At 44.1% G+C, this 16,432-nt stretch overlaps 1 protein-coding gene across 1 annotated transcript; it reads right to left on the bottom strand.

Moving 5' to 3' along the window:
• Positions 1–11,345: 11,345 nt before the first annotated feature.
• On the bottom strand, positions 11,346–15,559 carry LOC120031409 (acidic leucine-rich nuclear phosphoprotein 32 family member E-like). The gene is made up of 7 exons (XM_038977146.1): positions 15,369–15,559; positions 13,980–14,129; positions 13,626–13,748; positions 13,352–13,511; positions 13,222–13,257; positions 12,993–13,102; positions 11,346–11,999 (listed from the first exon to the last, which is right to left on the bottom strand). The coding sequence occupies exons 1-7, from the start codon at positions 15,420–15,422 to the stop codon at positions 11,874–11,876; spliced, it is 759 nt and encodes a 252-aa protein (XP_038833074.1). The 5' UTR covers positions 15,423–15,559; the 3' UTR covers positions 11,346–11,873.
• Positions 15,560–16,432: the final 873 nt, after the last annotated feature.

Consider the following 16,432-nt stretch of genomic DNA (forward strand, 5'->3'; position numbering starts at 1 on the left):
AGAGGTATGTGGCAATCACGGATTACAAAAAGAAAACCAGCCCCGTCGCGGACCAGGATGTCTTGCTCCCAGACAGATTAAATAACTTTTTTGCTCGCTTTGAGGACAATACAGCGCCACTGACACGGCCCACTACCAAAACATGCGGACTCTCCTTCACTGCAGCCGAGGTGAGTAAAACATTTAAACGTGTTAACCCTCGCAAGGCTGCAGGCCCAGACGGCATTCCCAGCCGCGTCCTCAGAGCATGCGCAGACCAGCTGGCTGGTGTGTTTAAGGACATATTCAATCAATCCTTATCCCAGTCTGCTGTTCCCACATGCTTCAAGAGGGCCACCATTGTTCCTGTTCCCAAGAAAGCTAAGGTAACTGAGCTAAACGACTACCGCCCCGTAGCACTCACTTCCGTCATCATGAAGTGCTTTGAGAGACTAGTCAAGGACCATATCACCTCCACCCTACCTGACACCCTAGACCCACTCCAATTTGCTTACCGACCCAATAGGTCCACAGACGACGCAATCGCAACCACACTGCACACTGCCCTAACCCATCTGGACAAGAGGAATACCTATGTGAGAATGCTGTTCATCGACTACAGCTCAGCATTTAACACCATAGTACCCTCCAAACTCGTCATCAAGCTCGAGACCCTGGGTCTCGACCCCGCCCTGTGCAACTGGGTCCTGGACTTCCTGATGGGCCGCCCCCAGGTGGTGAGGGTAGGTAACTACATCTCCACCCCGCTGATCCTCAACACTGGGGCCCCACAAGGGTGCGTTCTGAGCCCTCTCCTGTACTCCCTGTTCACCCACGACTGCGTGGCCATGCACGCCTCCAACTCAATCATCAAGTTTGCGGACGACACTACAGTGGTAGGCTTGATTACCAACAACGACGAGACGGCCTACAGGGAGGAGGTGAGGGCCCTCGGAGTGTGGTGTCAGGAAAATAATCTCACACTCAACGTCAACAAAACAAAGGAGATGATTGTGGACTTCAGGAAACAGCAGAGGGAGCACCCCCCTATCCACATCGACGGGACAGTAGTGGAGAAGGTGGAAAGTTTTAAGTTCCTCGGTGTACACATCACCGACAAACTGAATTGGTCCACCCACACAGACAGCGTTGTGAAGAAGGCGCAGCAGCGCCTCTTCAACCTCAGGAGGCTGAAGAAATTCGGCTTGTCACCAAAAGCACTCACAAACTTCTACAGATGCACAATCGAGAGCATCCTGTCGGGCTGTATCACCGCCTGGTACGGCAACTGCTCCACCCACAACCGTAAGGCTCTCCAGAGGGTAGTGAGGTCTGCACAACGCATCACCGGGGGCAAACTACCTGCCCTCCAGGACACCTACACCACCCGATGTCACAGGAAGGCCATAAAGATCATCAAGGACAACAACCACCCGAGCCACTGCCTGTTCACCCCGCTATCATCCAGAAGGCGAGGTCAGTACAGGTGCATCAAAGCAGGGACCGAGAGACTGAAAAACAGCTTCTATCTCAAGGCCATCAGACTGTTAAACAGCCACCACTAACATTTAGTGGCCGCTGCCAACATACTGACTCAACTCCAGCCACTTTAATAATGGGAATTGATGGAAATTATGTAAAAATGTATCACTAGCCACTTTAAACAATGCCACTTAATATAATGTTTACATACCCTACATTACTCATCTCATATGTATATGTATATACTGTACTGTATATCATCCACTGCATCTTGCCATCTTTATGTAACACATGTATCACTAGCCACTTTAAACTATGCCACTTTATGTTTACATACCCTACATTACTCATCTCATATGTATAGACTGTACACTATACCATCTACTGGAACTTGCCTATGCCGTTCTGTACCATCACTCATTCATATATCTTTATGTACATATTCTTTATCCCTTTACACTTGTGTGTATAAGGTAGTAGTTGTGGAATTGTTAGGTTAGATTACTTGTTGGTTATTACTGCATTGTCGGAACTAGAAGCACAAGCATTTCGCTACACTCGCATTAACATCTGCTAACCATGTGTATGTGACAAATAAAAATTTGATTTGATTTGATTTGTAGGGCAGGTCCTCACCAGACATCACCGGCAACAACGTCGCCTATGGGTACAAACCCACCGTCACTGGACGAGACAGAACTGGCAAATCTGGTGCAGTCCATGAGGAGGAGATGCACTGCAGTACTTAATGCAGCTGGTGGCCACACCAGATACCGACTGTTACTTTTGATTTTGACCCCCCCCCCTTTGTTCAGGGACACATTATTCCATTTCTGTTTGGTCACATGTCTGTGGAACTTGTTCAGTTTATGTCTCAGTTGTTGAATCTTGTTATGTTCATACAAATATTTACACATGTTAAGTTTGCTGAAAATAAATGCAGTTGACAGTGAGAGGACGCTTATTTTTTTGCTGAGTTTATATTTGTCCTTTGTTCACCATGGTGCTGTCAATTATTGTTACAATGTCCGTTGGTGCGTGTGAGTACCTGTGCTGTGTGTTTGGGCTTTCGTGCCATTGTGGATTGCGCAGATGATTATGGGTCTGGTCCCGTGTGATAATCATTGTGCGCGTGTGTTATCTATTCAAGGTTCTCCTCGTCTTTTGTTTGGGTTTCAACCCTCTGTTTTTGTTACTTGTTTGTTTGGTCTTCGTCCCGTGCTTTTACACGGCACGCCGTAATTTGGTGCGTAATAAAAAAAACGATTACGCATTCCTGCGCCTCTCTCCCGAATCATTTATATCAGCGTGACACTATATCTCTGGAATACTACAACTGACAAAGTTTGTGAGGGTTCATACGCCATGACACCTGCAAAGAATGTTCTGCTCTAACCTTATTGCAGGACAATATGCTACTGGCCAATATTCCTGAGCTTGTCATTCAGACAAGTCTGCATCATGTAAAGAGACCAGGGGCTCTATTCAATCTGCATTGTGGAATTTCTGCTTTACAGCGTGATTCAAATTTAAAGGCAATGTTCTCACTTTAGTGGAGACCACATTCACGGTAAAAGTTGCATATGTTGGCTGAATCTGAAACGACCTTTACATTTCTATTGAGGAATCTGCGACGCTTCAGCCATACAGACTGAATAGAGACCCAAGTCATGAGATCATTGGGCACTAAAGCAGGCTATCATTTATTTTTTACATTCACTTTACATTTTGTTTTGCCTAGCTATATCCAAGCTCATTTGATTTGACTTTGCTTACATCTGATTTTGCCTTGAACTATTTGCAACTCCCCTCACCCCATCAGAAGATGATGTATTTTGTGAATGTGCTCTGTTGTGTTCAGTGGGGATTTATTTTAGCTTTGATCACCATGGAGATTTGGTTGTGATGGGGTGAGATTGTGTTGGGCTGAGCCTCCAGGTCCAGGGGGAGAGAAGAGGAGAGAAGAGGAGGAGAGAGGGGAGAGAAGGGAAGGAGAGGAAGGGAGAGGACATGAGAGGAGGAGGAGAAAGGGGAAAGGAGGAGAGGAGGAGAAATGGGAGAGGAGAGGAAGGGAGAGGAGTAGAGGGGAAAGGAGGGGAGAGGAGACGCCCTCCAGCTGCTTGGCCTTTGTACCCGTCTGACTCTGCTCCTCTCTGGGGATGGGACAGTCTCTGAGCTCTCTAGGGGATTCAAGATGGTAGGAGCAGTGGGCCGTGAGGGATAGAGCGGGAGGACACAGGCAGTGTGTGTGTGTGTGTGTGTGTGTGTGTGTGTGTGTGTGTGTGTGTGTGTGTGTGTGTGTGTGTGTGTGTGTGTGTGTGTGTGTGTGTGTGTGTGTGTGTGTTTAATTCCAGGGATGTGTTCTGCTGATACACTCCTTTTGGGAGATTCCCTTCTTTGCTGTGTCAGCAGTCTGTCAGAGTCTTAAAAGACAGCCGAAGCTCCAGTGAGGCCACTGACCTCCTGTAAGTGTGCACTGGCTTGCTTCTGTGTGTGGAAACGGAGAACGATTTGTTAAGAAGAAAAGAAATCACAAATCCCCCATTGTCAACCATACATAATTGATGCATAAGTTAACCATGCTTAGCCATGTGTGCATATGGAAGGTAGGCAGGCAGACAAAAAGCCCAGCGTAACTGCAGCGGCTCAGGGGGAAACCCTTCCCCCTAAAAGCTGATTGTCCATATAAGGCAAGGAGCAGCCCGAGCACTGTGATTTGCTGGCTTACAGACACAGTGAGGGAGGAGGGGAAGGTTAATGCGGGTGTGTGTGTGTGTGTGTGTGTGTGTGTGTGTGTGTGTGTGTGTGTGTGTGTGTGTGTGTGTGTGTGTGTGTGTGTGTGTGTGTGTGTGTGTGTGTGTGTGTGTGTGTGTGTGTGTGTGTGTGTGTGTGTGTGTGTGTGTGTGTGTGCATGAATGCGTGTTTGTATTTGTGTAGCGATGAGGGAAGTAGCTGAGGACCAAAAAACAAACATCAATAATAAATTGATGATCAATATAACAGTGTGTACGTATAGTGATAGTAGAAGTTATGTGAAATCAACTCCACCGTGTACAGCAGCATGTGGATTTATGGGAATGTGTGTTGACATGCAGTAGTAGATATGCGTATCGTATGGCCTAAGTGTACATGGTATGTGTCTGTGTGTGATTCCAGGCCAGAGGGGATTTATGGGGCCTGGGATAGCTATAGAATGCATGATGACAGAGTTATGCAACTGCAGTGGACAATGACTCCATATAATCAGAGATGCTGACTGATGAAAGAGTCCATCAGCCACCTGACAAGGCCATGCTCTATACAATCTCTCTCTCTCCTTATCTCTCTCTTTCTCTCTCTCTCTCTTTCTCTCTCTCTCTGTTTCTCTCTCTTTCTCTCTCTCTCTGTTTCTCTCTCTCTTTCTCTCTCCTCTCTCTCTCTCACTCACTCTCTCTGTTTCTCTTTCTCTCTCCTCTCTCCCTCTGTTTCTCACTTTCTGTCTGTTTATCTCTATCTTTCTCTCTCTTTCTCTCTCTCTCTCTCTCAGTTTCTCTTTCTCTGTTTCTCTCTCTGTCTCACTCTCTACCCCCCTTTCTGTCCCTCTCTCTCTGTTTCTGTCCTTCTTTCTGTCTCTCTCTCTCTTTCTCTCTCTCTCTGTTTCTCTCTCTTTCTCTCTCTCTCTCTCTCTTTCTCTCTCTCTCTGTTTCTCTCTCCTCTCTCTCTCTCACTCACTCTCTCTGTTTCTCTTTCTCTCTCCTCTCTCCCTCTGTTTCTCACTTTCTGTCTGTTTATCTCTATCTTTCTCTCTCTTTCTTTCTCTCTCTCTCTCTCTCTCTCTCTCTGTTTCTCTCTCAGTTTCTCTTTCTCTGTTTCTCTCTCTGTCTCTCTTCTCTCTCTCTCACTCTCTACCCCCCTTTCTGTCCCTCTCTCTCTGTTTCTGTCCTTCTTTCTGTCTCTCTCTCTCTCTCTCTCTTGCCAGACAATGTTAAGTGGTGCTTCCTCCCAAACTGGACAACAATGACAGATCTAATGTCTGTGCTATTGTGTGTAGCTGTGAATTATTCAACAGCAGGCAGACAGCCCTAACCCTCATCAGCTTTCAAACAGTAGTATCGCAGTGTGGTAATGTTGTTTTCAGTAAGCATTTCTCAAAGACACAATCCATTGTCTTTCTGCTAGTGTAATGTGTTGTGTTTTATGGATTATTCTTCTGTGAAACCGATTTCCTCTTGTTTTCAACTATGCTACTATAAACTCCCCTTTCAAAAGGTGTTAGGGTGACATATTCTGATATATAAAATCTATAAATTGTTGTGTATTGTGATAACATTCTGATTGAGTGTGATCTCTTGTGCATGTGATCATCACACAGTATCAACTTCAAACAGCTCCCTCAAACAGTCCACAGAGCGTCATTCATCATATCACTGAGTAACGATACCCCTGGATGCCTCCACTGAATGAAGTGGCCTCTATTGCCCTTGGAAGTGCTCCAGTGGAGCCCTAAATGGGGGCACTTGTGCCCTGGTGATCTGCTCACCCCTGCATGGCCCCAGGCAGGGAACATGGAGGCTCAGGGACAGGGGTGGTGAGGGGTACTGACTGACCCTGACATTGGCCATGCGGGGAGTCATCCTGGAGGTCACCCTGGGTCACCTTGTGGAGTCTGCTTCTCTCTGCTGTTACAGTGCCTTCCTCTGTCCAGTCCACTGATGATGCAGTGTGTCTGACGGCTAGGGAGGGTAGGGAGGTGGTGGTGATGGAGGAGGGAGGGAGGGATAGCCCAGCAGATGTTACACGCAGACTTGACAGACGCTTTTGTGACTCTGGAATGCGTTCAAAAGCGCGATGAGTTATGATCCCCGGCAGGATTGGGCGCTGGGCTGGCTGAATCCCTCCGATGAGCAGGGAGAGGAAGAGACGGATGGTATGTGATTTGGCACAGGGCAGGCAGAGGCTGGTGGGTGAGGAGGCAGTGGCTGGTTGGTGAGGAGGGAGGGGATGAGGGGGGGAAATCTCTAATCTTGTTGATGAGTGGTGCTGCCCGGGGTGAGCCAGCCGTGGTGGGACATGCCACCTTTTAGTGTGGTGCCCTACTCGGATCGCTAAGCTACTCTGTCTGTCACTGCCAGCCACAGTTCACCTCAATACACTGGGCTTTGATCCCTCTGGCCTGGGTATTAGGCCCCATGACCTAGCTTCTGTTGTACTGGGGTGGATGTACAGTATTAACAGATGTTGAGACGGATCACAGAACACCACCATTATCAGACTATGGAGGGGCCAGGGATGATGATAGCAGATAGCTACACAGCATTACACAAACAGGGCTAATCAGTCATATGCTTTTAACTAATGAAATCTTGCTGATTTAGTATTTAGTATTTAGAGCCAGTGGGTACTCTTCCTGGTGTTCAAACAGGAAACAACACAACAAATAAAATACATAGTTTAAAGTTTTCTACTATACTACTATAAACTCCCCTTTCAAAAAGTGTTGGGGTGACATATTCTGATATACACTGAGCGTACAAAAGATAAAAAAACACCTTCCTGATATTGAGTTGCACCCCTCCCCCTTTGCCCTCAGAACAGCCTCCATTCTTTGGGGCATGGACTCTTCAAGGTGTCAAAAAGCGTTCCACAAGGATGCTGGCCCATGTTGACTCCAATGCTTCCCACAGTTATGTAAAGTTTGCTGTTAGTCCTTTGGGTGGTGGTCCATTCTAAATACACACTGGAAACTGTTGAGCGTGAAAAACCCAGCAGTGTGGCAGTTCTTCACACAAACCGGTGTGACTGGCACCTACTACCATACCCGGTTCAAAGGCACTTCAATCTTTTGTCTTGCCCAGTCATCCTCTGAATGGCACACATATACAATCCATGTGTCAATTGTCTCAATAATTAAAAATGATTCTTAACCTGTCTCCTCCCCTTCATCTAAACTTATTGAAGTGGATGTAACAAGTTGCATCAATAAGGAATAATATCTTTCACCTCGATTCACCTGGTCAGTCTGTCTGGAAGAGCAGGTGTTCTTAATGTTTTGTATACTCAGTGTATATAATATTATTATATTATATACAGTACTAGTCAAAAGTTGACACACCTACTCATTGAAGGGTTTTTCTTTATTTTTACTATTTTCTACTTTGTAGAATAATAGTGAAGACATCGAAACTATGAAATAACACATATGGAATCATGTAGTAAGCAAAAAAGTATTTTAGATTCTTCAAAGTAGCATTTTCTCAACCAGCTTCACCTGGAATTATTTTCCAACAGTCTTGAAGGAGTTCCCACATATGCTGAGCACTTGTTTGGCTGCTTTTCCTTCACTCTGCAGTCCAACTCATCTCAAACCGTCTCAATTGGGTTGAGGTCGGGTGATTGTGGAGGCCAGGTCATTTGATGCAGCACTCCATCACTCTCCTTATTGGTCAAATAGCCCTTACACAGCCTTGAGGTGTGTTGGGTCATTGTCCTGTTGAAAAACAAATGATAGTCCCACTAACTGCAAACCAGAAGGGATGGCATATCGCTGCAGAATGCTGTAGTAGCCATGCTGGTTAAGTGTGCCTTGAACTCTAAATAAATCACAGTGTCACCAGCAAAGCACCCCCACACCACGACACCTCCTCCTCCATGCATCCATTCACCTACTCTTCGTCTCACAAAGACATGACGGTTGGAACCAAAAATCTCAAATTTAGACTCATCAGACCAAAGGACAGATTTCCACCGGTCTAATGTCAATTGCTCGTGTTTCTTGGCCCAAGCAAGTCTCTTCTTCTTATTGGTGTCCTTTAGTAGTGGTTTCTTTGCAGCAATTCAACCATGAAGGCCTGATTCACGCAGTCTCCTCTGAACAGTTGATGTTGAGATGTGTCTGTTACTTGAACTCTGTGAAGCATTTATTTGGGCTGCAATGTCTGAGGTTGGTAAGTCTAATGAACTTGTACTTTGCAGCAGAGGTAACTTTGAGGTACAGGTGAACCTGTAGCCATATTACTTCAACAGCATTTGACATGAGATCCTCTCTAGGCTTTATAGGAATATGACTCTGAATATCAATAGCAATATCTCTCTTGCCGTTCCTGTCTCTTCCGTAGATGTTATAACCATATATTGCTACCACTGTATCATCAAAGGAATTATCTGAGTTTCAGATATAGCTAGTTTATGAATGCTTTCTGTTGTTAGCAAGTTGATTTCATTAATCTTGTTTCTTAGGATACATATGTTAATGTGGGACATTTTTTGCCCTTTTCTGGGAATCTTGATTGTATTGCTTTACTGGGATTCTTATCAGAGGAAGACATGACAGCGATATTTATACTAGAACTGATAGCACAGGGTTCACTGTTCAGTGGGCTTCTTGCTATGGCAAAACATCTCAGTCATAACAGTAGAAGTCAGGTTCATAGGCACATGATTACTGCTGACAATAGCTATCGGATTGACAGAAGCATTTAGAGTAACATAAATTTGGTTACTTACATTGTGACTGCCAACACACCTGGGAAAAAGTACATTTTCAGCAGCACTACGATATCTCAGCAACACAATCGTAGAGATTATCTGAGCAGGGCTTGAGTTACTGAAAAGTAATTGTCTCAACACGGCCTTGAAATGCGAGGAAAGGGCCCAGGCACCAAGATGACTTGGATGGACTCTATCATTCCTGTAGAGCATCTTCTGTTTCCAAAAGTTGTCTATAAAAGTTATGCCAACAAAGCTTTTATACTGTATTGCCAGTAGCCTGCTGAATCTTTTGCTGCCGCAGCCCAGCGATGGCACTGGGCCTGAAATAATCGCACGCTTTTTGCAGTCTTTCAGAGTTGAAACGAGTTCTTTAAAATCCAGTTTCGGCAGTTCCAAAATAGCCCTCCTAATGTCATTTGACTTGATATGATTGACTAAAACACAAAATCTGATTTTATCAAAACGAACACGTCTGTGCTATGCAACATGAAAAAAATGGAACAATCTTCCTGTGGTTTGGTAAAAAGATAACACCTATTTTGGAATGTACTTTTTTTTCTGCTCTAATTACTTTGGTAACCAGTTTATAACAGCAATAAGGCACCTCCGCATTGCGTCACACATAACAGCCCTTAGTGGTATATTGGCCATATAGCATAACTCTGGCCTTATTGCTTAAATATAACTTGACTCATGAGCTTAGTTCAACTGTCGTACCCCATCAGAACCCAAAATAGCTTGTTTTTCAATGTTTATTAACAAAACTATATAGCCTCAAAACATGGCTAAAACTCATTTAGATATTATGGATGATCCTTAGCTTTGTATGAATTTGTCCAGTCCCATCCCTCAGCTTTTAACCAAAACCAGGGGAGTGCATTATTAGCTTCAACTGCTGATTGCCGCTTGAAACCTAAAAAAAATGTAACTCAACAAAAGAAAATGACCTGATTAAAATTACAGCTAGCTAGGTTTTTTTTCTTCTCAAGTATTTGGGGCTTTTAGGTTTCATTCAGAACCCAAATCCAATGCAAAACATAATGAAGTGTCAGAGCTGAATGTTGCCTGGTTTGAGGTTTCTGGGCTTTCAATGTTAAACTACGGGCTATAGCACCACCACCTGGTTCACATCCTCAACTGTTCTCTATTCAGAGTTCAGACCTACTGATGGGTTACACATCCATTAGATATCTGAATACAACTGACCCGTGACCAGAAACACTTCATCTGGAGGGTCAAAGTTAGTACTACGCCCATTAAATAACTCGACGGGAAAAAGTTAAAACATAAGAATTAACAGAATTTATTTTTTATGTAAAAAGACGTCAGAAAATTAATTAACATCAATTCCAAAACATTACTTTCTCAACAGCTGAGGCAAAAAAAAAAAAAAATGTTGCGCATCAGGATCTGAAGCTTTACATCCTGACATGTGCTTTGTGTTTATTAAAAATAAAAAAGGACAGAGATATTGCATGTTCTATAAAAAATAAAATAAAAAAAGCAAATACTACACAGAAAAGATAAAAGGTCTATTTACATAGTCATACAAGTTTAAAATTCTGGCACAGTAAAACCATAAAACTCCAAACAGAAACAAAAAGGATACAGAATTTTTTTTTTTCATTGGGATATGACAGAAGTCCAGGGTACCAAGTTGGATTCAGGACAGATGAGACCATTAACTGTGTTCCTGTTTATCACCAGGTCCTTCTGAGAGATGGGGTCCACCTGAGCTTTAGAATGTCACTAAACTGGTCCAAAATTAACTCAGTGTAGCCTGAATACGAATTAGCTCTTTAAACCCACCTCTCATCAAGGGCTTCCTTGATGATGATCAGAGCTACAGTAAGAGACCTGAAAACTACATTACCCAGAGAGCTGAAAACTACATCACCCAGAGTCATCTGCAGCCCTAGCACAATACATTAAAAATAAAACTTACAAATCGGCGGTTTGTGGAATTAAAAGTGACTTGATGACAACGCGATTGGACAAACTTTAAAAGGTATCAAATCCCAAGTCCTAAACAAAGTACTTAGGAAACAGTCAGCAATCCCTACAATACAGCGCGGGTAGGGTACATATAGTGTAGGTGAACAGATAGGAGGGGATACCGACTCACTAAGGTTCCTTTCTGCCCGGGTCACTGTTAAACATTACTCGTTGGCCACGTGTCTACATATAAACCAGTGGAGGCTGGTGGGAGGAGCTACATGAGGATTGTAACGGCTAGAATGGAACCGAGCCAAACGTGTGGTTTCCATATGTTTGATGTGGTTGATACCCGAGTGGCACAGCGGTCTAAGGCACTGCATCTCAGTGCTAGAGGCGTAACTACAGACCTTGGTTCAATTCCAGGCTGTATTACAACCGGCTATGATTGGGAGTCCCATAGGGCAGCGCACAATTGGCCCAGCATTGTCCGGGTTAGGGGTTGGCCATCATTGTAAATAAGAATTTGTTTTTAACTGACTTGCCTAGTTAAATAAATGTTAAATAAAAAAATATATACATCGTTCCATTGATTCCAGTCTAGCCAGAACAATGAGCCTGTCCTCCTATAGCTCCTCCCATATAAACCTTACTATGAGCCAACCAGACAGCACCTGGAGCTTTTCGCTTGACAACTAAAGTCTTGGGAGAACATGGCATAGGAGACAATCACAACCAGATGGACTTGAAATGGGCCACTACAACTTCTCACCAGAGTTAAACATCACCTTGTCTGAATGCTATAGCCCCTCCCCACATCTGTCATGTTACAAAACCACATTCCATTTTATAATTCTAAACCGCTTTCCTTTTTGTATGGAACATGTACAAAACAAATTAAACACTTAGATTCTACAGTAATATCTATGGTATACAAAAAAAAAAAAAAAAACGATTTCCTGTTCCTGTAGTTCTGGCCTAGTTGTGATCCCATGCTGTTACAGGAGGGGCTAGTCGTCATCTCCATCGCTGTCATCTCCCTCGTCCTCTGCATCCCTCTTCCGTTTCTCTCCCTGGACTCCTACTCCATCCTCTTCCTCCTCCTCTTCAACATAGTCATCATCATCTTCCTCATCCTAGGGCCAGAGAACATTTTAATCAACATGACTAGGAGTTATCTTTTCCTGTAGGAATTTTAGACCCAACATACCAACGGCTAGAGTCCCTACTTCTATTTTAAGGGGAAACGGAACATAGGTTGAAAATACTCCATCCCCGAAAAGCTGAAACATCCGCTTTCTGTCAACACCACTCTGGGTGGTAATCACTAGCTTTCTGTCAACACCACTCTGGGTGGTAATCACTAGCTTTCTGTCAACACCACTCTGGGTGGTAATCACTAGCTTTCTGTCAACACCACTCTGGGTGGTAATCACTAGCTTTCTGTCAACGTGTAGAATCAGGAAATAAATGTAAATTGACATCTGGCGTGTATCCTCTAAGAGACTTGGACTATACACTGTCTCGTGTGTATCCTCTAAGAGACTTGGACTATACACTGTCTCGTGTGTATCCTCTAAGAGACTTGGACTATACACTGTCTCGTGTGTATCCTCTAAGAGACTTGGACTATACACTGTCTCGTGTGTATCCTCTAAGAGACTTGGACTATACACTGTCTCGTGTGTATCCTCTAAGAGACTTGGACTATACACTGTCTCGTGTGTATCCTCTAAGAGACTTGGACTATACACTGTCTCGTGTGTATCCTCTAAGAGACTTGGACTATACACTGTCTCGTGTGTATCCTCTAAGAGACTTGGACTATACACTGTCTCGTGTGTATCCTCTAAGAGACTTGGACTATACACTGTCTCGTGTGTATCCTCTAAGAGACTTGGACTATACACTGTCTCGTGTGTATCCTCTAAGAGACTTGGACTATACACTGTCTCGTGTGTATCCTCTAAGAGACTTGGACTATACACTGTCTCGTGTGTATCCTCTAAGAGACTTGGACTATACACTGTCTCGTGTGTATCCTCTAAGAGACTTGGACTATACACTGTCTCGTGTGTATCCTCTAAGAGACAGACTGTTAGCTGCACATGGGTTTGATGAATGATTACCTGAATGCCATCCTTCATCAGGTAGGACAGTCCCACCTCTTCGCCCTCGGAACCCTCATCATCCTCGTCATCGTCCCCATCTCTGGTGGGGCCGGCTGTGTGCTCGTCATCTGTGGGGAGGACAACATTGGGTTAATTCTTTGTAATGGTCTAGGACGAAGGCACATGTCTTCAGTTTATCCTCCCAGCCTTTCCTCAGTCCGTCCCCTCCCAGCCCTGTGTTGCTCACCATCATCAGCCTCTGAGTCTAGCCCCTCGTTGTCATCTGTGGGGAGGACAACATTGGGTTAATTCTTTGTAATGCTCTAGGACAAGGGCACACGTCTCAAGTCTTTCCTCCCAGCCCCGTCTTTGCTCACCATCGTCAGCCTCTGAGTCTGGCACCTCGTTGTCTTCGTGGTCATAGCCATCCAGGAAGTTGACCTGGGGCAGCAGCTCAAAGACACTCTCCCTGTAGTCCTCCAGAGTAGTGATCTCACAGCTGTACAGGTCCAGACTCTTCAGGTTCTTCAGGTTTTTCTGCAATCACAATGTGATGCTGTTAAGATTCTGTAATAATGATTGTGATTGGAATCCATTAAGTGGATTGTACTTTGTTGGGTCTACCAGGTGTGTTTATGGGGGTTCCCTTACCAGAGGCTTCACAGTGCTGAGTTCCTTGATCTTGTTGCCGCTCAGGTTGAGATACGTCAGGTTGGGACACTTCTCAGACAGCTGGTCCAGACCTCCAACGATCATGTTATCACTGATCTCCAGCTGAAGAGGACAGATATTGATTCATCTGAAAAAATACTACGTTCACAAGTATTATATAGTACATAGACAAAAAATGCTTAATATCTTAATGTCCACTTGACTACTATAGTATGTGGCTAGATAGATGAATACATTTTTACTTGCATTACATTTTTTTTTATGTGGGTGAACCATCTTAACCTCTCCATGACCAGTGGCAAAATAGGATCTTGGACCGAAGATGATGCTCACCTTGAGCAGTTTTGGCAGGGAGGGCAGCTTAGCCAGGGAGGTGAGCCCCACGTTGACCATGCTGAGGAACTCCAGCTCTTTGTAGTCATCTGACAGCCCTTCCACCTCTCCATCACTGGACCTACAGTTGTCCACCACCAGCTCAGCCACCTGTGGAACAATTTGAATTACTGGTAAATGATACAGAATCATTGAGTTTGTTTTTATGAACTTGTTGCTATATTGTGCAAGAAATATAGAATATGAATAAATGACGTAGCATACTAGTATTCGTTTTGAACTACGCTAGAGAATGTCAACATCCTTCCTGCCTGCAACTCCCCCTCATCATACGAAAGTTAGCTCATGATCAGAGTGGGCGCGGCCACTATCCCCAGCCAGAGAAGTCGTTAATTGTTACTGTCGCTGGAACTATAGCTAACTAACGTTACAAAGTAACACTAGCTACTAGCGGACGTAGTTAGCTAGCCATAAAGTAACGTATCTTGGTGAGGTTTAAATTGATCATGTACTAGTCATACCCCTTACAAAGTCAACGGCCCAGCGTATAGCAATTGGCCAACACTTTCATAGAGCTTCAACTTCGTATCAACCGATGCAACATTTGATGTACGAACGCAAGGCTACAAAGTAATTATCCGCACAACGATGGGCGGCATTCTGCACAACTTTACCTTGCAAAACGCCACGCGGGCGCATAGGTTGCATGAAATGCATTCCAAAGATGGGTAGTTACAATATGTACCTATGTGATTGATAGCCTTGTATTTGCGGAGAACGCAAATTCAGTTAGTTCGCTGTTTAAAAGACCAAATAAACACTACTTTCACACAAGCCACTTCTATTCAGTATGCGCAAACAACTCCATTGTGTTCTTCAAAACAACTCGTGGAGCTGGTCGGCTCTACGCTAGCAAATCCAAGGAGAATTTATTATAGGGCATTGCTAACTAGCTAGGCTACTAAAGTCCATGTAGGCTACCAATAGTGTTTGATAATTCTTAACATGGCCATTATTTGGGTTGGGAAAGCTTGAACTCCATTTAACTAACTAACGTTACGGGTTAGGAGTCTAGCTAGCCAGCATTGGCGCTAGCTACATGTAGCTAGCTAGCTGATGTCCTTGGTAGCGCTAACTCAGTCAGAGTAAGTCGCGCCACCATCAAGATTCTGATCCCATTTTAGTTCGAATCGATTTCTATCGCATCCTCTTTGTGGCAACCACCCATATGTGATTTATTATCCGATATTTTGTTGGCACACCAGTTGTATACTATAAGTTAGCAAGCTAAAGGGTATCGAGCATCGTCATTTCGCATCCACCATGGTTGAGTCGTCATCCTTCACAAAATGCATTGGGAAATAAATAAATAAAGACGTAATACTATACCTCGGCTGGGGTCTTGTTCCTCAACTCCAAACTGATCCTCTTCTCCATCTCCATTTTGAAGACAAACGAAAGCACAAAATCAAAGGAAAAATGAAAATAAAAAGCCGACCACTCAAGCGCTCAGTAACTCCAACCTTCTTCTGTCTATGGCTGATAGGCGATAACCAAACCACCATGTTACCTCGCACCCAACCCCCTTTCTAAGACACGCCTTCTTCCACATGAATATTACGTTTTTCTGTTTTTAATCATGCTATTGGGCCAGCTATTGCGCCATTCAACAGGGACCGCCCTAATTTACATAATATGGCTTGGTGGTAGTTGTAATTGGTCAGGATTGCGTGGTCATTTAATACAGGTCAACCAATGAGATGATAAATACCTCACTTTTAAACTTAGGATACGCCCCCTCTTTGTTCTCATTGGCGCCATTATCAAGTATCGACAGTTGATATAATGCTGTGTTCCTAACCAAGTGGGGAAAGTGGTAATTTCTAGTTGGGTAGTATCAAATCAAATTGTATTTGTCACATGCGCCGAATACAACAGGTGTAGTAGACATTGCAGTGAAATGCTTACTTACAAGCCCTAACCAACAATGCAGTTAAAAATAATAATAATTACAGAAAAATATACAGAAAAAAATAATATGAAATAAAAGTTACAAATAATTAAAGAGCAGCAGCAAAATAATAATAGCGAGGCTATATACAGGGCGTACCGGTACAGAGTCAATGTGTGGGGGCACCGGTTAGTCAAGGTAATTGAGGTACTATGTACATGTAGGTAGAGTTATTAAAGTGACTGCATAGATAATAACAGAGAGTAGCAGCAGTGTAAAAGGGGGGGGGGGCAATGCAAATAGTCTGGGTAGCCATTTGATTAGATGTTCAGGAGTCTTATGGCTTGGGGGTAGAAGCTGTTTAGAAGCCTCTTGGACCAAGACTTACCGTATACCATGCGGCAGCAGAGAGAACAGTCTATGACTAGGGTGGCTGGAGTCTTTGACAATTTGTAGGGCCTTCCTCTGACACCGCCTGGTATAGAGGTCCTGGATGGCAGGA

This window comes from Salvelinus namaycush, chromosome 37 (genome assembly GCF_016432855.1).
Source record: "Salvelinus namaycush isolate Seneca chromosome 37, SaNama_1.0, whole genome shotgun sequence".
NCBI classification, from domain to species: Eukaryota; Metazoa; Chordata; class Actinopteri; order Salmoniformes; family Salmonidae; genus Salvelinus; species Salvelinus namaycush.